Below are 23963 nucleotides of genomic sequence, written 5' to 3' on the forward strand. Positions count from 1 at the left end.
TTGGAAAAAAAAAACAATCGAGGAGATCTGTTCCAAAGTGAGATCAATTCCACTTCGACGTTCCCTCTGAGCGCATTGCAGTTTACACATTATAGAATATAATTATATATTCCTGTCGTTATCGTAATCTTTGGGGCAATATAATTTGAATTTTTTTCAACCAAAATCTTTATCTCAAAACAAAAAAACAGCGAACAAAGACTTGTGAAATGAAAAACAAAATACATATATACAGGGTGTATCTTAAAAAGTTCCTACTAAGCAAATAGCGTTATTCCTGATTAAAAATCGAGTCGAAAAATCCTGAACCATTCTTTTCTATAATGCTTAATAAAGCAGTAGCAGTTCCTCGTTATCAACACATGGAGATTTGGATAAGCAAAAAAATAAACTGTTTTGTGTTAATTTAAACAATTCATCTTTTCAGAAATCTTTTTAATACTTAAATCTGATTAATTATTTAAGGATGTATTGGACGGACCGTCTATCTCAAAAGTTAATCCAAAGTACCAAAAAATTAAAGTTGGGCAGAATACGAATTCTAATTGATCAAAAATTTTTTAAAAATCACGAAATCATACTTCAAAGTATTCTTTAATATAAATAGGTCTTAATTTCCAAGAAAATGTTGCCACATTTTATCATCAATATTGCGTCAAACTGATAATCACAGTTATTTTTTTAATAATAATTTCAAAACGAGCAAGTAAATCGTTTTAAAACTTTGTGGGAACATTTTTACATGTATGAAGAATATAATATTACAAAATGAAATTTTTATCATTGTTTTTTTATAGTTTGTGAATAATTTATTACCTGTCTCTTGAACGTTTACATAAGATGCTATGTTAAAATCGCAAAATTCAAAAATTAATAACTTTTAAAGGAGCAAGTAAAAAAATTTGAAATAATTCATGACGATTTAGAATGTTATTAAGAATGTTAAATTAAAAATTCACGGCGATCTCATTGATTGTAATATATCTCCAATACATCCTTAATGAATCTTGGACAAAAATTGGTTCAGGACTTTTCAACTCGGTTTTTAATCAAGAATACGCTATTTGCTTAGTGGGAGCTATTTAAGAATATACACCCTCTATATTCTCTTCTTTTCGAGAAAATGATATCAGAGATTATAATACGCGCATTATAAAATATTTTTCGCTACATTCTTGAAGAACACAAATATTAAATTTGGATAAATTAATATTAAATTAGATGTCGGCCGATCAATTGTATTGACGACCGACTTGAAAGGTCAAACTTGAGGATATTTATCCGCATATATAGATTACTTCTTTTATATATTTAGATTACTTCTTTTACTTTATAATATTTATCACACATCCAAGTATACTTGAGAGAATCGCAGACGCAGAGGCAGTTAGCGGTTATGAAATATGCGCAATAAAAAGAACTCATGAACGATTCTGCATGAAATCGCCATCAATTCGCGCATTGTGCGTTCTGTCGCGTTGCTGTTTTCTTTTTATAGCTTCTTCCCTGCGCGATCCTTGGATCCCGGGGACATGGGCTTACGAGTTATATCACATCCTCTGTATGTGTGGCAGTATATATTCCTTGTATGTCGATCGAATCTCTGTCGTGGACTCGAGTTTATTCAATTCGTTGCTTGGCTCGAAAGAGCATTTACATTAGCTTCGAAACGGCAGTTCTGCTGTATAGCTTCAGGAGATCTTCCGGAAAGGACGGTTCATCGATATTCATCCCCTTGTGATCCATCAAGACACCTTCAAACTTGTCGCAATTACTGATCATTTGAGTGTCTTCTTCCGATTGACAATATTCGTATAAATTCTTCTAGCAAAACAGTTGTTTTCAAACTGTATATGTGTAACATAATCTTCAGAATGAAATTCATAAATATTCTCTTTTGAATTTTCGTATCCGAACAATATCTTCTCTTCTTCAACTTATCATTCTCCCAAGGATCATCAGTCCAGCAACAAAGTGAATACAACCTTTCCTTTACTGGAGAAGCCTTCCTCTTCTCATCTCCGATTCTCTGAACAGCAAGGTGGAACGAATGAATTCGATATATACCCGGCATCCCGGAAGAACGGATGAAATCATTGCCAAGACGTTCCTCGTCTTACTCCTTCCACCAGCTGCAGAGACAGCAGTACCATCGCCTCTCGGGATGGGGCTGGATTATCTGCTATTGTCAGTGCATCGCCCTGGTGGTGGTGAGATGCGTAGTCTCGGCCCGTTTGGGCGGCGGCGGCGGCGGTCTTCTTTTACCAGCGATCGCGTTGACGATGTTCATACTGCGATTCTCGTCCGCGAACCTCACCGTCGGTTGCCGGGCTGGACTGGACGCGTATTCAACCGGTGCGTGGGGATCCGTCGCGTAAACGTTCTCGTAAAGATTGTCCGCGCCATAGTGCTCCTGCACCCAGTTGGACACATTGGTCTCCCTGTAGTCAGCCACAGCAGGAGGCGGATCTCGGAAGCCGAGCACCTCGTGCGGCGTCGTCGTCGAGTCCAACTTGCACTTTTGCGCGACCTGCCATTTCTTCCTCATCACTCGTTGGAGGTCCTTCAGGAAATCACCCGGCGGGGCTTGATCGGACGCCGCGAGTTTCTTGGGCGACGTGAGCCTGGTGCTGTCGGATCTTCTGGGTGGCGTCGGCTTCCGTTGCGGCAAGGCAGGACTACTGGGTTCCTGTTGAGGTGGCAGGTTGAACGTGATCTTCTTGCCGGTGCCGGTCTTCGACTTGGGCGACGTCGGTGGTTCCTGAATGGTCACTCGACGCTGCGGCTGGGGACTGGAGGCGGCTTTCAGCTCGGCCAGGTACGGTGGCGCTGCATAATGGCTGCTACCTTGCTTCATGGCGCTACGTCGAACAGTGTCCATGTTGGGATTCGGCCTGATGGGCTGAATCGTGTTGTGGTTGGGCTGATGACTCGCGTACATCGATTCGACTTTCCTGCTTGGCAGGCTCTGGGAGTTGACGTGCTGGGAGCCGTAAGCCGGCGGCGGCACAAACGGTGGTGGCGATGCAAAGCTGGGTGAACTCGGAGTATAAGTCGGCGTGCTCGCTGTCGATCCCGGATAGGAACTATGCGGGGAGGATACGGAATTGGCGGTACTGTTCGTGTTGTGGGTCGCCGTATTCGAGTTGTAATTCTGACTGTTTTGGACTGAGTTGCTGTTGAGCGCGATACTGTTCGCATTCACGTACATCTGATTGGACTGCGACCTGGGATTGTGCGTAGGAGTGTTCTCGGGGGTTATAGAGTTCGTGGGAGTGGACTGTTTAGGTCTGGCGCGACGTATCGTTCCAGTTTCGCCGACCAGCGGACTAGGCGGTGGCGGTAGTGACACAAGACTCAACGACGAGCCCGTGAGTTCCGGCGTGTTACAAACCGGAAGCTCGCCGGGCGCCGGCGGCGGCGGCAGAGAATCCAGCGAAAGATTCGAGCGGAACATTTCAGGTGGCGGCGGCGGAAGCGGCTCATTGTCGGATTCGACTTCCTCAACGACTCTCGATGGCGACGGTGGCGGTGGCAGCGAGGTGATTGAATCCATCTGCGAAAAAATTCGTTTCTCAGAGACATGGAATATTTTTATCTCTTTTCTTTTCAAGATTATAGTCAAATAAAGAGGTTACATGTATCAAAAATTTGTTAATACGTTTCAGACCACCCATACCACCCATTTAAAAACTAGAGAAGTGGTTATTTCAAAAAAGTAAAAACATTTTCTTTATAAACTGGGTGCGCTCTATTGAATGGTGATATTTTCAACTTCTGGCTCTGGCCGAAAATAGGCGATTCAAACCGGAAGTGCATTTTTTTACATGGAATCCCCTATTTTTCATTGCATATTCTTGTAGCTTACCTCGAGAGCTTTCCAAAACACTATAATAAATTATTTTTCCATGAAGTACTTTTCGAGTTATGAGGATTGAAATCATTTCTTAATTTTACATAAACCATAAAATATCTTGTAAAATATTCATTTTTCGATTATCTTACCTTAATACTTTTATGTAAAAAATAATAAGAGAAATCAATTGGTGTAAAGAAAACATACAGTTGTTTTTAAGAAAAAATATGGACTTGTTAATTGCAAATTACATATTTTTTTCTTAGAAACAACTGTATGTTTTCTTTACACCAATTGATTCCTCTCATTATTTTGTACATAAAAGTATTAACATAAGATAATCGAAAAATGAATATTTTACAAAATATTTTATGGTTTATGTAAAATTAAGAAATTATTTCAAGCTTCATAACTCGAAAAGTACTTTATGAAAAAATAATTTATTATAGTGTTTTGGAAAGCTCTCGAGGTAAGCTACAAGAATATGCAATGAAAAATAGGGGGTTCCATTTAAAAAAATTTTTACTTTTTTGAAATAATCACTTTTCTAGTTTTTAAATGGGTGGTACGGGTGATCTGAAATACCCTGTAGAAATTACGTTAATATACTTACCATGCATGCTTGCATTGGACTCGTCGGTGTCTTGGATTCTTGACTCTCTGATCTGCTGTATCCCATAGGGCTCGTTCTTTCTCTGACCGGCGTGCCAGGTGGTACTGGACTGACTGGCGTCGCATTTCCAGATCTATGGTGTCTCTTTAGAGTTCCAGATCCGTCGGAATCAGTGCCGCTTCGCCGGCGACTATGTCTTCTCGTCAACGTACCGGATCCCGAGCTCGTCGGGCTCGGACAGGAGTCCGGTTCGTCCCGCACTGTCTCGCCGACCTCCTTCAATTGCCTTGTGATCGACGTAAGGGGCAACTTTGGATTCATAGATGGCTTCCGCTTTATCGTGCCAGTTGGAAACTCGCCGCATTCAAAGGCTACCTATCAATGTAATTAATAAAAACGATTATATTAGAAACAGGCAATTGTACATGTGACTATTTTGTGAGATGCAGAAGCAGCATAGAAGAAAAACAATTACTTTCATAGACTTCTTTCAATATCGCGTCAATCAAAGTGCTCACCTCACAGCTACTCGGCGCCCCATCAGACAAACACCCGCTGGAGCTGGAGCTACTCGCTCTGCTCAGTCTGCCATCATTGTTATAGCTCTGTCGTTGTTCCGGATTGTTGTAGCTCTGCCTTTGGCTACCATCGTACTGTCTTGTCGCGACGACGACTGTTGCATCGTTGCTGTGCTGTCTTACAATCTCCGTGAACTGCCTCGCGTTATCGTTTGTCGTGTTATATTGAGTCTGATTCGGCGGCGTAGCAATGGAGCTAACGGAACACGATCTGGCATGTGCCAATAGATCCAAATCTTCCTGCGCCAGTTCATCCACCAGCGCCCGATAGTTCTCCATCAGTTGCCTGCCATATTTGGCCACCCGGATGCCGACCATCCATCGCTCCAAGGAAGCGTTATCCTCCGCGCAGAGGAACTTGATGTATTTGGTGGATTTTGGCTGCTGCAGTCGCGGGTGTTTGACAGCAAAGCAGAAATCCGTGGGCGCCTTGTATTTCTTTCGCCAACCAACGCCGTAGTAAACCTAGTTTAATAACAATAAATTGTACAATACTATTCTCTATAAAAAGATCAACTTTTATATGAAACGATGAAAAGAAAAGATATCTGATCAAAGTCTTAAAACACAGGAAAAAAGGATATTATTGTTTTGAAAATATATTTAGTTTTTAACGTGGAAATTTTGAAATGAGATTATATTGCGTTAATTAAAGAAAAATATAATTGCTTGAATTTTTAAATCAAAGATTATAATTTTCTTAAAATAGAATTAAGTAATTATATATTCTTGAGGTGACAATTGCAATATTAAAATAAGACTATAATATTGTTGAAATTTAAAATTATTAAATTCTTTCAAGAAGGTTATATATTGTTGCGTATATACGAAACAACGAACGGGTTAGTTTAAGTATAATATATAAGTTTTGATTTGACACTTATTTTTTTTCTGTGAATATATTATAGGAAAGATACAACACACACACATACAATTGTTGAGACATTTTCTTACACAAGGAATGAGGGAAGTAAAACACATGTAACGTTACTAACTTGATTAACATCGAATGTTGCAAGACAAACGAGATCTCGGGCGGTGCGGGCCTTTTCCTTTGGCCAGTAATAAAGACCGGAGGCTCGCAGAATAAAGTGATACCTCTTCCAGCCCTTCTTGCTATCCGACTTCAAGTACAGTGGACCCTCGACCTAGAAGCAAATCGGGCAATCGATACAGAAGAGGAGCCAACGGAATGTGTGCCAGCATGAATTCGTTATCAGAATATATACACGTCGCTCGGTCTCGGGATTGCCAAGATACGAGAGGATCGTAAAATACGTCGCCTCCTACCTCGGGAACGCCGACGTTGCTGCTCGAGAAGAACTCCTCCAGTAGAATATTTCTCGAGTGATCGTCGTATTCGCCGCCGCCGCGATCCGAGGGACCGAGAAGGAATCGCTCGGGCGTGAGAAATAGCTGCGTCTTATCCGGTCTCTCGACGAAGAGCAGTTTGTTCTTGGAATCTCTGGTCCATAGTAGAAGATTCTCCACCAATAACTCGTGGTCCTCGTAAACTCTCTCTGAAACATTCATTATTTATTCTAATAATCTTCCTGAATTTTGTCATTATAATAATAAAATATATTCTAAATATTTAATAATTTAAATTAATTATAATTAATATTATAATTAATATTATAATTAAAATAAATAAATATTAAAATTAATATTTTAAATTTATATTATAAAATATATTATAAATATTTTAGGAAATTATAATAATAATATATTATAAATATTTTCGGCAAAATTCCAATATGATGGGAAAAAAGCAAACATTAAATAGAAACTGTGTATTATTATATTAATTGACATCAAAAATACAGACATATTATTCTTTAGTATAATTTGATCTCAGAAATATATTTGTGTACTCTTTTTTATTACATATCTATTTTAAAATATTATAATATAATATATATGCATATATATATTTTTTAAATATTATATATAATAATATAATTAATACATTAACATATAATACAATTAATATGACATATAATTGTGTACATAATTATACGAATTTTCAAAGTATCATACAAAAATACCAAAAAAAGAAAAAAACATATACATCAAATGCCGACGAAATATTTGAAATTGAGATCAGATCTTATTAAAGACTAACGTCGTGAATAAATGTTGCAGCGTCACGGAGAATGAAAAAGGCGATAAACTCACCCATGAAGAGGTCGGGCAGATGTTCGACCACCGCCCATTTCGGATCCATCGGCACATGGTTTTTGTCCGCCAGCAACCTACACACGTGCGCGACGCTCATCCCTTCGTCGACCAGGAGGCTCTTGCCGCTCCCGTCCAACGTGAACGCCTTGATGAAGAGCTTTTGCACGCTCGCCTCGCGCATCTTCTCCAGCGCCAGCCGGATCTTCTCCGCCTTCGCTCTGCTCGCTGCATCTGCAACGATAAGAACACGCATATCGCATCTGTGCAAATATAATATACCGTCGTGAAAATATGATTTCCTCTCCGAGAATAATTTAATCGCCCGGGGAAGGTACCTTTGGAAGGTGGCGAAAGAGAGGAATATTGAAATGTAGCGAAATAAAAATTATCTCGCGTTTTTTTTTAAGGGATGAAGCAGAGACCCACCGACAAGTTGATGCGGCTGCTGTTGAGGAGCCGCGTGGATGGCGGTCTGAGGTGGCTTGTGTCCGGAACCGCTGCTGCTCGCCGAACTTTCGCTGGACAACATGGACACCGTGTCCGAGAACGCGCTGTCGTTGTCCGGGCTGTCAGTCCGTATACCTAACAAGAGCACGATAAAATGCATTACAAATTTTCATCGCAAAAATAATGCAGTATATATAATATTTATATAATATTTATATAACATTTATATAATATTTATGTAACATTTATTTAATATTTATATATTATATTAATATAAATAAAATATAATATTAATATTAATATAATATTAATATTATATTAATTTATATAACATTAATATAAATAAATTTATATTAATATAAATAAAATATTAATATAAATAAAATATAAATAATAAACAAATGTATAACAACCATAAATAAACCATAAATATATATTATAATTATTATATAGACATAACATAATTTTTTAGATATGATTTTATATATTAGCGAAAATGATATAAAATTGTGAAAAATTTGTCTCAAGTATTTACCTCCTTCATTTTTGATGTCAGTGCTGTCACCCGGATTGATCCTCGCGCTGTTAGGTCGTCCTGGCCTTTGTGTATCTGGTGCAGGAGTGGAGGCGATATCGCCGTCGCAGCGTCGTTCCAAGGCGCACAATTCACCGAGAATCGCGTCCAGATCGACATCCTGAGAATCTGTAAAAAAATGTGCTTATGTTTACTTTATTTACTTGGCATTTTAATTCGAAAGATAAGGTAATTTAAATTTCGGAATGTTGAGTTAAGAGATTAGATTATTGCAATTTTATTACAATTAAAAAACTAACGATTCGATAGAATATTAAAAAAAAGACGTCAAAATTTATAGATAATTTTATTGTTTATATATTATTTATATTATATATATTTTAAATTTTATATAAAAATATATATATAAAATATGTAAGACACAAATAATATATCTAAAAAAATTAAAAAATGCAAAATTTCGAACGATATATCAATTTGATATTAATTTAAATTATTAAATTAATAATTTCTAAATTATTTCCAAATATAGTTTTGCACGTGGAAAAGTTATGAGATATAAATGCGATGTTTATCGATTAAACATGGACGATACTGACATCATAAACCTTATCGATCGTTGCTCGTTATCATTTTAAGTCTGTTTGATTACGATTGATCAAAGATTCTTGCGATGGGATTTCCCGGGAAACGGCGAAGGTACAAATTCGAGGGCATCCCCGATGTCTGCGTACATTTGCTAATTGTGTAACGGTGTAATTACCACGGAGTTTCTGGCGATAATTAAAGGAATTAACAGCTGGCTCGACCGAGCATGCGAGGATGTCTTGCATCGCTTGGAAAAGTAGCTAAAATGATCAACAAGAAGCTGTTGCCGCGCTTTTCTGCACGATACTTCTTTTACGAATCCTACACTGAGGGAAAAATTATCTTGAAATAAAAAAATTTTAGTTAACTCAAGAAAGCTATTTATTTGGTGGGTACTAATCACGTATTTATTTGTATTTAAAACGTCTGTTTGCTTAAGTATTTATTTACATATGTTTAAAAATATATATATACTTAAAAAAATATAATTTTTAATTAAATATTTTTTTTTTAATTTTACAAAATATTTATTAAAATGCATTTTTTATTCCCAACAATTTTAAATTTTTTAATTTAAAAAAATAATATATTTAATTTAATAAATTATAGTACATATTTTACGAAAATAGTATTTAAATATAAAAAATATATAAATGAAAATAATGTACTTAACATGCATATTTAATTAAAATTAAATGCTTTTGCTTAAATGAAATAAACAATTCCTTCCATTTAGAGCAAAAGTTTCGAGAAAACAAATTTATTTGATTCAAAAAAATTTTTCCCTCAGTGTACCGTTCGTTCGATGTAGAAATCTGTAAACAACATCTACTCCAAGTTTTTCCTCTTTCTGACGCTGATATTATCAAAGATAGGGACTGCAAACTCGATTACGCACAAATGCGGCAGTTGTGCAAACACAAGAATGTGTAAAGTTGTGAAACGTCTGGAGGGATAAATAAATCACGACACGATTATTTTTATTTTTTTTTTTCAATCGGAGCACGAGAGCGTTACTTATCCTCGCTGGATGTTTCGTAATCAGGGCGGATGTAAAATAGCAATTACACGTAACGTGGATTTGCACGACTCACGATAGGCGTGACATTCCGTCCCGGGTTGACAAAGAGCGAGGGCACATGTGTGGGCATATTGTCGGCGACGTTTCTTCGTTATTATGTGCCTCGAGTAAGTGTCAGAATCCGAAAAAAAAGTGCGACGCGCCACGCGACTAATTAATAATGTGCCCGAATTAGTGTCAAGACCGCCTCGACGAATGACACGAAGCCACGATTGTCAATTTCTCAAGCTCAAAGCATTATACAAAGTGTGTGAGGATTTTTGCCTAATTTTTCAAGAATTTTTTATCAGTCAAGATGACGAGAAAATTTTAAGACACGCAAGAAATATAAAAAAATATTTATATCCTATCGTTTTATCAATAAACCATAAAAATAAAAATTCCAACGGAAAGATAATGAATGAGTAAATATAAATAAAAATAAAATAAAATAAATAAAATAAAAATAAAATAAAAATAAAATAAATAAAATTAAATAAAATTAAATAAAAATTAAATAAGATAATATATTTTCGGAATGCTTAAAATAAAATTTATGCACACACATGTTCTCTCTATTCTTACAGACCTTCGACATAAAGATACCGAAGCGAACGACAGGAGAGATCAATACTCCTCGTTTCTCGACCGTATATTCAGTCGCATCCTCACAGGTGGTTACATAGATTACATTGTGTGGTTCAGTCCAAGCAATTTTCCATGACTTTCGAGAACACGACTCCTCGTGCGATCGGCTCGGCGAGGTGACGTGCACCCCGTGGAATGCGAACGATATCGCCGCAACGAATCGTCACGAGCGGTTCGACGTTACCGCGAAACCGCCGACGTCGACGTTGCGAATGCGAAAGAGAAGCCGAAGAATCTTGCGAACGTTTCGCGCGTCGTCCGCCTCGAATTTCTCGCCAATTTCTCGCCGACGTCCACTTTACTCGCGACGAAATCGCGGGAAAGGATTGCAAAATTAAATAACATAAATTGCACGATGAAAGTAAAAATAAATTATTGTAGATCCTTTTCAAAAAATATTTCAAAATAAATTAATACTTTTTCAACAAATAAATTGTCTCTATAAATCATTCAATACAAAAATAATTAAAATAATCACTAAATAATATAAATTTAATATAAAATATAATACAATAATATAAAAAAAATAATTAAAATAATCACTAAATAATATAAATTTGAATAAATAAAAATGAAGAAAGAAATGTAAGAGAAAAGCATGGAAAGGTATTATTAAAATGTGAGAAGCATTTATAACAATCGCAAAGAAATTAATAAAATTTAATTTTGATATAGAAAATTATAAAAAATATTTCTAGTTTTCGTCATCACGACGTAAACAAAATTTCTTATTGTATTTAAAAATATAGATTAGAAGAGTAGAAGATTAAATTTAATCACGTACGTTTAAGAACCGCAATCACATTGTGATTTTTCTGTTTTATAATTTACAGATTATAAATTCGATTAATTATTTTTTTAATTATTTTTTAATTATTTTTTTTATTGAATGATGTATAAAGACAGTTTATTTATTATAAAAATAGTAATTTATTTTGATTGTAACGCCAATTTGTGAATATGTCACCTTTGATTTGAAAAAAAGAGAAAAAGAGAAAATAATTCTTGGGAGTCTCCGGGAAGAAAATCGAGAGATGCAATGAATGAAAATGAAAACCGGTGCGTGTTGCACTTTCCACGCACCAACAAGGTGTAAATCGATGCGTTGGAATACCGTTATGGCAACGCCAAGTGAACATCGTGACTCGTAAACACCTCGACCAAGGAATCAATCTTTCTCTCTTTCTCTCTCTCTCTTTCCCTCTATAACCGCGGCCATTCACCACATTCGAAGGAAACGCATAAGTCACGGCTTTTCGAGAAGTGAGAACAAGCATTTCTTTTTTTTTCATTTATCTTCATCGATAGCTTTCGATGACGAAGACTACGAATGCATGCAAAACACGTAGGCAAACTAGTGGTACTTTTAGGGCGCATTTATACAATGTGCAAACAGCTGAAAGGTAAATTTTAAAGAGTATTAGAGAACGGAATTTTTCTTTTTTTTCATAAGTATGATGTAATATTTAATTTAGGTAAAGGAATTATTTAAAGTTATAAATTTCTGTGGAGAGCTTTAAGAATACGAAATTTTTGTTAATCTCGGACTAAATTGATTTAAAAAAATATTTATCAGAATAAGAATCCGTTGGGAGATAATAATCACAGGTTTTAATTTCAATTTGTTTAAAGTAGCGTAAAAACAATATAATAATTATTTATAATTTTAATTATTATTTTCTCAATAATAGACTTATTTTACTAAAAATATGTTTTTTTCTATATAATATGAGAAAAAAATACGAATCCAATTAAGACATCATGTAAAAATACCTTATAATGAACTGAATTAAAAATTAAATTATTGGAATTAATAAATAAAAATAAATAAAATGAAATATTGATAGATTAATAAGAACAAAAAAGGGAGATTCAATAGTTGACGTTCTCCATTAAAATTTTTCCATTCGAAGAGAATATTGAATTCTCTCTTCATGATATTATTCATAACGTCTTTCATGATGATAAGACTTCTCCCTCTTCATATGCAGCGAGATTTGTATAATGGCGGTTCATCTTGACAAAAAAAAAATACGCATCCAGACGCGTATCGATCTCCTTTTACGATATGACAAGAGAGTAAAGAAAAAGGAGAAATAGAAAGGATTGGGGAAAGACACAATGCCGACGTTTTTACGACGACTCTCATGGCCGCCATCGCCATTATTATCGGGAGGGGTCGTCGGGAAGAGATAAACGCTGGATAAATAAAGAAATAATCACGTATCTTCAATGCGTATATCTATTGATTTTATGTTACGTCGAGATGCATTTCATTGACAAACACGGAAGAAATTTATAATAAAAGATATCATACATGTATATGTGTGTGAGAGATATAATATCTAATCTGAAATTTTTATATACAAGCGTCTCTTTCTTTCTCTCTCTGATAAATCACAAAGTCCAGAATAAATCAATTCAGTAGTTTCCAATAATAAAATAAATTAATATCTTTGAATTATATTTATAAGAATAATAAATTAAAAACTAATCTGGAAATAATAGATTAATAATTAATCTGAAAATAATAAATTAGTAATTAATCCGAAAACTTTGGTATAGAAACTACTTTGAAATTATCGAAGGGAAGAAGAAATTTTCGAGCGAGTTTTAGTTAAAAAAAATAATGCAAGTTTCTTAAAGATCGTGCAAAAATTATATAAAATTCTATAAAAATTATATAAAATTATGCGTCGTCGCAAAAATTATATAAAATTCTAGTCGTTCGCGATTTATCAATTTCGAGGATATCGTAACATTAAATCGCCCAGGAGACTCGCAAAAAAAAAAAAGCGCAATTAGCTTCGTGTAAAATATTCATCTTAGATTTACGGTTAATGCACTCGAGCATCTCGAGTGTGTTTAAGTGCGAGGGTAAGCAGCTGTGAAAGCATAAATAATCATAAATAAGGGGAATAATATATCGCGTTGCGAATCGGAACCGGCGCGATGGCGATCCTTGGCCGAGTCCCGGCCAAATTTGTCGCTCCTCTCGCGATTAAGCTTAATTAAAAAATTAAGAATCCTCGGCTTTCTCCGCGCCGACTTTCCAAGCAAATTGTCGCACAGATGAACGCGCAAGTGTGACTCGCCGCTAATTTGCGAATCCTCGCGACGCTAAATTACCGTAAATTCGTCGAGCGCATTTTCCTTCGATCTGCATCTGCGAACCTCTTATCTGGCTCTCTTATTCGCCGTAATAAATTTTTACGACGCGAGTACTCTCTGTAATGAAACCGGTAACATGCGTTCGAGACATGCGTCTTGTTGCGATTGCTGAGATTTCGTTAATTATAATAATTAAGAATTTTGTTGATTTTTTTTCGTCGTCAATAAGAGATATTTTTAATATATTATATTTAATATATTATAGTTAATTATATTTAATTATTATTTAATTATATTTAGTTAATTATATTTTTTTAATTTAATATATTATATCTAATATATTATAGTTAATTATATTTAATTATTTAATTATATTTAGTTAATTATATTTTTTAATTATATTTTTAATACATTATATTATAGCTAATTATACTTTTGACATATTATATTACAATTTATTTTATATTTTTATTATATCAAACTTGCCAATTTGTCGAGCGTGCATTCGTGCTGATGTTAAAATTCTGCAGACTCGAACGTGCGATCGTCGGTTGAAACTTTATCAACGCGACTGAGATTTCATTTTGGTAACAATTTTACAAATTATATGAAAATCACATTTCTATTTACATTTTAAAGTAAATCTGGAATAATACAGCTTAATAAGTATGCATTTGTTTTGCGCATCAGAATATTTCGATGATTCCTTCTTTTGTAAAATATAAAACATACACATAATATTATTAAGTAAAAATATTGCGATTTCTCTTTTAACTCAGTATGATCCATGATTTATAGTAATTTTTATAATAATTTTTTAATCTAATTTTTACAATAATTTTACAGTAATTTCTACGATAATTTTATTATCATTTGTACGGTATTTTCTCGTGTATCAGGGTAAATGTGTGTACCTTTGACCGCGAGGTAGCCCAATATGCTCTCGTTGCTGCCAAAATGCCCGAGCATCTTCCACTGCGTCGAACGAGGCGTCGATTCCTCTCCTCCCCCGCCTCCCCCTCCTCTCGAATCGCTTTCTGCGCGATCGTTAATTAGCATCGCATCCCGATGAATCTCTCATCGGAGCATGAAGGCTCCGTCATCGTCACCCAAACATCGCCGACGTTGGCGTCTCGCATAATTCGCCGAGTTTATCGCGTTATCACTTCATGATTTCAGTGCAATGCGTTCAAATTATGTCGAAATCTTTTACGAGGATCGAAACACTTTCCCATCACTATCGTCGAATAATTCTCGATCTATCAGACTTCGAAGGTAAACGTCAACCGCATCATAAATTTGCACTACGTTGAATTAACACCTAATCGCGGTTGAAAATAATCCCCCCACCCTAGGGGGGATTATTTAACCTTAATACCTCCGTGATGCGAAAGCTTCTCAAATGGGATCATTCCATTTTCCGATACGAGCAGTTTCTATCTCCATCAAACGTCACGTTGAAAGTGACAGTTACATATATTCACGTCATTCACGTCTATCGGTGAATCGGTAAACGTCAAATGAGGTGAAGGAACGTATTTTTGAATGAAAGGTAAATTTCAAGAATTGATCCTCGAAAATTGACCATATCGAAGGAGTGGCTGATCCTGCTCGCGTTTCCTCTAGAGGGTCCGGAGTTCGCGCAGAGAGATCACGAAGAGGCACGAGTTGCGCTGCGTACACGATGCGCACGTCGCGTGCGACCGCGCTGGACTAAAGGCCTTAAGGTGAACATACTCGCCTCTCGCCTCGAGATTTTTCCGCACGTCGCGCCTGCGTGTGGGTGTCCTCCTCGCGAGGTGAGTGCATCATGTGCTGTACACACGTTAAAAAGGGTCGAGAGTGCACCGGTTGACTTACGCAAACGTCTATTGACCGCTATAAATAAAACGCCCCTCCTCCCCGCCCTCGTACCTTAGAAGCGGTAGCGTCGTTTAAGGATGTATTGGAGATATATTACAATCAATATGAGATCGCCGTGAATTTTTAATTTAACATTCTTAATAACATTCTAAATCGTCATGAATTATTTCAAATTTTTTTACTTGCTCCTTTAAAAGTTATTAATTTTTGAATCTTGCGATTTTAACGTAGGATCTTATGTAAATGTTCAAGAGATAGGTAATAAATTATTCATAAACTATAAAAAAACAATGATAAAAATTTCATTTTGTAATATTATATTCTTCATACATGTAAACATGTTTTCACAAAGTTTTAAAACGATTTACTTGCTCGTTTTGAAATTATTATTAAAATATAACTGTGATTATCGGTTTGACGCAATTCTGATGATAAAACGTGGCAACATTTTCTTGGAAATTAAGACCTATATATATTAAAGAATACTTTGAAGTATGATTTCGGGATTTAAAAAAAATTTTTGATTAATTAGAATTCGTATTCTGCCCAACTTTAATTTTTTGGTACTTTGCATTAACTTTTGAGACAGACGGTCCATCCAATACATCCTTAAGGATGTATTGGAGATATATTATAATCAATGAGATCGCCGTGAATTTTTAATTTAACATTCTTAATAACATTCTAAATCGTCATGAATTATTTCAAATTTTTTTATTTGCTCCTTTAAAAGTTATTAATTTTTGAATTTTGCGATTTTAACGTAGGATCTTATGTAAATGTTCAAGAGATAGGTAATAAATTATTCATAAACTATAAAAAAACAATGATAAAAATTTCATTTTGTAATATTATATTCTTCATACATGTAAACATGTTTTCACAAAGTTTTAAAACGATTTACTTGCTCGTTTTGAAATTATTATTAAAATATAACTGTGATTATCGGTTTGACGCAATTCTGATGATAAAACGTGGCAACATTTTCTTGGAAATTAAGACCTATATATATTAAAGAATACTTTGAAGTATGATTTCGGAATTTAAAAAAAATTTTTGATTAATTAGAATTCGTATTCTGCCCAACTTTAATTTTTTGGTACTTTGCATTAACTTTTGAGACAGACGGTCCATCCAATACATCCTTAAGGATGTATTGGAGATATATTATAATCAATGAGATCGCCGTGAATTTTTAATTTAACATTCTTAATAACATTCTAAATCGTCATGAATTATTTCAAATTTTTTTATTTGCTCCTTTAAAAGTTATTAATTTTTGAATTTTGCGATTTTAACGTAGGATCTTATGTAAATGTTCAAGAGACAGGTAATAAATTATTCATAAACTATAAAAAAACAATGATAAAAATTTCATTTTGTAATATTATATTCTTCATACATGTAAACATGTTTTCACAAAGTTTTAAAACGATTTACTTGCTCGTTTTGAAATTATTATTAAAATATAACTGTGATTATCGGTTTGACGCAATTCTGATGATAAAACGTGGCAACATTTTCTTGGAAATTAAGACCTATATATATTAAAGAATACTTTGAAGTATGATTTCGGGATTTAAAAAAAATTTTTGATTAATTAGAATTCGTATTCTGCCCAACTTTAATTTTTTGGTACTTTGGATTAGCTTTTGAGACAGACGGTCCGTCCAATACATCCTTAAAGACGTTTCATCGATCTGTCTGACGGTTTTAATCCTTTCTCCGCCAAATGAGAGAAGTTAATATCTTCCGATAACTTTGTCGATCATTGTCTTCATTTGAGGTGTTTCAAGTCGGTAAAGTTTCGTGAAACATTCGGAGAATTCATGGAATCTATGAGAATCTTTTGATATCGTAGATTATATAGAATGAGTCATGAGAAACCTTGAACAATTAAACAAATCTGTCAGGAGATCGGAGATGTAAAATTACGAAAGAAGTACTTTCAAAATACTTTCAGTCGGAATTAATTTCTTAAGTATATTGTTAATATAAGCTGTTTTTATTACATTAAAATATAAAATAAAATATTTTTTATATTATTATAATATTATTATAGATATATATTAATTTTTTTATTATAATTATTTATTATATTATTATATTATTGATTATTATAATATTTATAATCAATATAAAATTTCCTATTCTTCCTATTTTTTTCATTAGATTATTATTAATATATATAATTCGTAGTATAGTGAAACATCATTTATTCGCTTAATTTTGAGAACATGACACCTCATCTCCATAAATAAAATAATTTGATTCATTAATGTGTAAAAAATTTTATTTTCTTAAAAAAAAAAATATTTTATGACCCAGAGATCCTTATGTCTTTGTTAGCTTAATTATTATCCGCGGACGCAGAATTTCTTCATCAGCATAAAACTAAAGTTTACTCGCTTTAATTAACCGCTTGCAATTAAGTATCGTATTTATATCGCACGGCGGATGCGTATTGAGTTACACAAACTTTATACGCCATAAATAAAGAACGGTATATCTCTGAATATAATATAACGGGATTTTATATCATGATACATTATAACTATGTATACATCATCTTTTTCAAAATATAAATATAGCCATAAAGCCATAATAATTAAATTGTGACGATCGAATTTTATTCGCAAAACTCCGTCAATTCAAGAAACAAACCGAGCCTACGCATAGCATTATTACAATGCACGACCGAGATAATTCGTTATTGATTGAAGTGTGGGCGCCAGAATGATGATTAGATAAATGGCAAAGACGACAACGAAATGAGCGCACCAAGACGTTCACTTTGACTCGTGTCATCGAGACGAAGGGGAACCGGTCATCCGTCATCCGAAGGGACGAATAAAACGCAGCGATTAATCGACGCCGATGTGTTTATCGACGAAACGCAATCGCGCAATAATATAACTTCTGCATTCAAAAAAAGAAAGAATGGAAAAAAATCCATGAAAATTGCTGCTGAATCGGAACGCGATCGATCATTCTGCGAGAAGCGACTTTGTTTTGTACTTTAATGCGAGCCCAATGCCGATTTCAATTAGCTGTCTCCCCGTCAGCTTGAATTTCCATCTCTCGAGCGATGAAAAAAATTCGAAAAAAAAAAAAAGATTACATGCGAAACAAGAGCGATTGATCGAACAAATCGCGCGGCGAGTTTCGCGGATATAAAGCTTCTTACTTTCCCCGACGCCGAGGTTCGTTCACCCTGCCGATTATGCGAATACGCAAACGCGCTCGATAGCGGTAACCTAGATTAATCGAGCCGCATAAATCAGTCGAGCCGGCGTCGAATATTTTCGCGTTATTTTCGCGCAAACGCGCGCCTCTCTCGATAAGCTCGTGTATAAACGACAGCTTGGCTATATAAATCACACTTAACCCCCTAACCCAGGCGTGTGATGTAACGTGTGATCGGTTCGTTACATCCGGAGTAATATAATTATTGTAAATTGATCGAAGTAGGCGGGAGTAAAATCGGGCGTTTTAATTTTTTCGGGTTGGAGTCCTCCCCCCCCCCTGGAAGGCGCGTTTTCATTTTTATTAACGTGAAAATAAAGGTATTAAGGTATTAAAAGCAATTTACTAATCTTCGGATCATGTTTATATCCAATGGATTATATTTATGGTATCGATTTCATTTTTCTTCCATGTTTTTTAATTAAACGAGACACATATCCCGTTCTTTCGTGCAAATCCCATGGGAAATATAATTTTAATCTAGAGCTATATCGAGAGTGTCGGCATAACTGTTAATTAAACGAGTTATGTATATTGCTTTCCACCGAACGTGATGATTAGTAAACATATATCCCTCGAAAATATCTCTCCAGAATTCGATATAAAAATGTTCTATATCAAAAATACTCCATCGCATAAGCTTTCATATTTTAACGAGCTCCCTTGCAAATTAATTAACAAATATCCGTAATATATACATATATATATTTAATCACAATTAAAAGGAGAGTAGATTATTAATAATTTCACGTTCTAACGCGTTGTATATGCAATAACTTTTTACTTATAATTGATCGCATTACGTAATTTGCTTTCATCGCTTACTTTCATCTCTCACAAATGATTAAAATTACAATACATCGAAAGTGTGTATTTCTAATAAAATAAAAATTATTATTTATTAAAATTAATTTAACTTAAAATTTATTATTTATTATTTTTTCAAATCTCTCTCCAAAAATTTTAAAATTTAGAAACATCACTTATTAAAATGGATTATATTAATAATAATCTTTTCATCTTTTAATTGCTCTTAAAAAATTACTCTTAATTACTTCTAAAATATTTATTTATTAACCAAGAGCTTTTGTCACGTTATTATTTTTTGTCTTATTATTATTATTATTATTATTTTTAAAGTTTCATTCGCTCGTAAAATATGAATTAATCTCGAAAAGATATACTACTTTTGAACATTCTTACAACACTAACGCATCAAAAACTTTATCGAAATCACTTCCTGTTGATAATCGAATGAGGATAATTACTAAATTAATTATCTGGAATGCCCATCGCATCAGCCGGATTTGATCGAATCGCCCCGATTGGCTTCGATAACAATATTTTTCACAATTTTTTTCAAGAAAGTGCGAGGAGAAAAAGTGCGATCGATCGATTAACACGCGATCTCGCACTTTTCCAAGTGTAAGTGCGAGTGTTAATGAAATAATCTCTCAATCTACCTTTTATTGGCAATGGAACTACGTCGTTGGTTATCATACGCGTGTTTTAACCCGATTCCGAGAGGGAGAGAGAGAGAAAGAGAGAGAGAGAGAGGAGGCTCCGGCAAGAAAACCGGTCGCGAGATAAAATGACGGATAAAGGCGAATTAGCCGGTTGCGCGTGTTCGTTTTCCGCTCAGGCTGTTTTTCCACACGGCGTGAAATCGGAAAAGTGCCGGTGCACGCACTCGCGCGGCTAATACATATTTACGCACTCACTGGTAAACCGTACGCACTTTCCACGAGACAGAGAGGCCGCTGTCCAGCGGTTAGGATTGCACGAGACACCAAGATTAGTCTTGATATTGTCTTGTCTTGTCTTGAATTTCAAGATCCAGACAAGATTTTTTTAATTAGTTATCAAGACAATACCAAGACTAAGACTGTCAAAATTATTAGTCTTGTCAAGATTATTGGTTCTCAAAGAAACTAAAATATTTATATTTGTAAATGAAAAAAAATCACTATATACGAATTAAAAAAAATTTTATTCAATAAAAACATTTATATTGATAAATTTAAAAACATTTAATATTAATACAATGTAACATTTTTATAAATTAGAAATCAAACTCGCAAATTTTAGACATTAAAGAGCATTTCACCCAGGAATTGATGCACATTAGTGCTTTTAAAGATTTACTTTGTAATCTGGTTCTATTTTTTGACATAGTCAGAGTTTCTATTGAGAAAAGTCTTTCTACTGGCACGGACGAGGCAGTTGAACTTAAAATATCTCGAGCCATTTTTGATAATGTGAGATAAATATAAACCTGATTTTTTTATCACTCCAAAATATTATATCTGCACATTCCCTTGGAGCCTGTAAATAATTATTAATTTCTGTTTTCCATGAAACAGTAAATGTTTTTTTAAGTAAATAGACGGCATTTTTATCGATTACATAGTAATAATTATAATTAAAATATATTACAATAGTAATAATTATTTCAAATTATATTACAAAAATTATGTTAAATATTATTTAAATAATTTTTTAATATTAGATAAAAAATTGTTAATAAAATCGAGACAAGGCAATACAAGACGAGATTTTTGCTACCAATATTCACTCAAGACCAAGACTTAAATTTTTGAAAATTTTCAATACCAATACAATATTTTTACGAATATTATCTTGTCTTGGGTCTTGTGCAACCCTACCCGGGGACTTTGAAATTTACAATCGCATAATAATTGCGAGCATGTGCTCGTTTGTAATCGATAATAATGCGAGTAAAATTAAAATTTCAATGAATTGTTGCTTAACGAGCCGGCTTTTCTTTTTTTATTTTTTTCGCAAAAATTCCGCGGATTGATATTGTTCCGATTTTCCTTAATTGGCAGCTGATACATCGCGCGAGGCGAATGGACCTCGCGTGTCGCAATTATCGCTGCAATTTGCCGGCGGGCAGATTGATTTCCGTCGATGCCGATGACGGTTCAATCGATATTTTGCCGATAGCCTTTGTGGCCGACTATACATAAATTATTTTCGTAGGAGAGCGGCTTTTATATTAACCGCCCATTCATTTTCGTTTTATTTCGTAATTTATTAACGAACGTATCTGCGAGTAACAACGAAATCGCGAGAGTGTCTTTATTCTCATTCGCAGCGAGTCAATTAAATAAGAAATACCTGAGAGATTCATGGATCTTCTTTTCTAAATTATTTTAAATTATTTTATTAATTACTTCTTTTTAAAATTATTTTAATTTCAATATTAAAAATTATTTTAATACTATTTCTTTTTAATTTTAAATAAATTGTTTTAATGTTAAATTTAAATATTATTTTAATTTCAAATTATATGAATTTAATTTCTTTCGATTTTAATTTTCATTTTTGAAATTAGAGAAGCGAGACAACGTTGTTGGGAATATTTATAAGAGAAGACACTATTGTGTGTGAGAGGAAATTTATATGACACAAGGCCACGTGGAAGTTTTGAAAAAAATCATGGGAGGAAAGGAGCGAGAGAAAGAAGACAAGGTCGAGTTGGGATCGCATGTTTAAACAAACTTTGTTTAATTAACTAATGAGCCTCGCCCACCGTCACGTGACTCGGCTCTTGTTTGACAGATGCGGCCCTCGTTGCGTGTCGAGCTTTGTCGGGATACACGTGGATGCGCCGGAATGGGAAATCGCCGGTTAAACATGACGGAGAGAGAATCGTGGTAATTGAATCATTTGCATATTTACCTCTCGGCCGTTGCCTTATATTACGTACTCTCTGTAGATGAGTTAATAAATAACAATTTTTTTATCATTTATATTTCGTTAACGCACAAGCTTCTTGCGCGTCAACTAATTTTCGCTCATTACTTTATGTAATTTTATATTTACTGATATTAACACAAATTAACACAAATTGTAAACATAAATTTTAGGATTGCACAAGACTCAAGACAATATTCGTAAAAATATTGTAATGGTATTGAAAATTTTCAAAAATTTAAATCTTGTCTTGGTCTTGAGTGAATATTGGTAGCAAAAATCTCGTCTTGTATTGTCTCGTCTCGATTTTATTAACAATTTTTTATCTAATATTAAAAAATTATTTAAATAATATTTAACATAATTTTTCTAATATAATTTGAATTAATTATTACTAATGTATCACATTTTAATTATAATTATTACTATATTCGTAATCGATATAAATGCCGTCTATTTATTTAAAAAAACATTTACTGTTTCATGGAAAAACAGAAATTAATAACTATTTACAGGCTCCAAGGGAATATGCAGATATAAATATTTTGGAGTGGTAAAAAAATCAGGTTCATATTTATCCCACAAATATGTCAAAAATGGCTCGAGACATTTTAAGTTCAATTGCCTCGTCCGTGTCAGTAGAAAGACTGTTCTCAATAGAAACTCTGACTATGTCAAAAAATAGAACCAGATTACAAAGTAAATCTTTAAAAGCACTAATGTGCATCAATTCCTGGGTGAAATGCTCTTTAATGTCTAAAATTTGCGAGTTTGATTTCTAATTAATAAAAATGTTATATTGTATTAATATTAAATGTTTTTAAATTTATCAATATAAATGTTTTTATTGAATAAAATTTTTTTAGATTCGTATATAGTGATTTTTTTCATTTACAAATATAAATATTTTAGTTTTTTTGAGAACCAATAATCTTAACAAGACTAATAATCTTGACAGTTTTAGTCTTGGTATTGTCTTGATAACTAATTAAAAAAATCTTGTCTTGATCTTGTCTTGAAATTCAAGACAAGACAAGACAATATCAAGACAAATCTTGGTATCTCGTGCAACCCTAATAAATTTATTTTATTTAAGTGTTAGTGAAATTAAAAATTAAATAATCTAATAAATTAAATAATCGAAATGAGAAGAATAAATATCTATGCGTGAAAAAAATGGAATAAAATTGTGAAAGTCGATGGGCAGTTATCGCTGAATTGAAATCATAAGTAGCCTCGGGTCGGTGAAACAACAAATTGTGACGAGAGCGTGTCGAATCGCCAACGGGGGAAGAATGTAATTGGGTTAAACGCCAAATAATAATCTTCAAACCCCTGCCGTGCAGCAGCTGAAGTTGCACAGTTGCATTATAACCGCGTTGCACTCATTAGCTGCACTGCACCGCCATGCAACTGCGAACCGTATAATGCCGGTCTGTCGCAATAGCCGTCTGATCTACCGTAGGTATTTTTCATAATTCCGCCTTGATATTTTCTCAATTAAAAAAAAAAAAGAA

At 34.0% G+C, this 23963-nt stretch overlaps 1 protein-coding gene across 5 annotated transcripts in view; it reads right to left on the reverse strand.

Annotated features, from left to right (window-relative positions):
• Positions 1–1550: 1550 nt before the first annotated feature.
• The window catches only part of LOC105252481 (amyloid beta A4 precursor protein-binding family B member 1-interacting protein), a 189263-nt gene continuing 166850 nt past the window's right edge, over positions 1551–23963 (reverse strand). For 4 of the 5 annotated variants that reach the window (XM_011259865.3, XM_020027919.2, XM_011259864.3 and 1 more), the window contains 8 exons: positions 8211–8378; positions 7655–7810; positions 7226–7459; positions 6338–6567; positions 6043–6195; positions 4988–5512; positions 4470–4844; positions 1551–3556 (listed from right to left, as the gene is read on the reverse strand). In XM_011259865.3, coding sequence (XP_011258167.2) covers positions 2189–3556; positions 4470–4844; positions 4988–5512; positions 6043–6195; positions 6338–6567; positions 7226–7459; positions 7655–7810; positions 8211–8378 — 3209 coding nt within the window. In that variant the 3' untranslated portion in view covers positions 1551–2188. Of the gene's footprint in view, positions 3557–4469; positions 4845–4987; positions 5513–6042; positions 6196–6337; positions 6568–7225; positions 7460–7654; positions 7811–8210; positions 8379–14531; positions 15325–23963 lie in introns of those variants that run through there. The other variant, XM_011259866.3, reaches the window with a different exon arrangement.

The sequence above is a fragment of the Camponotus floridanus genome, unplaced genomic scaffold (assembly GCF_003227725.1).
Source record: "Camponotus floridanus strain SB8 unplaced genomic scaffold, Cflo_v7.5 scaffold3, whole genome shotgun sequence".
Taxonomy (NCBI): domain Eukaryota; kingdom Metazoa; phylum Arthropoda; class Insecta; order Hymenoptera; family Formicidae; genus Camponotus; species Camponotus floridanus.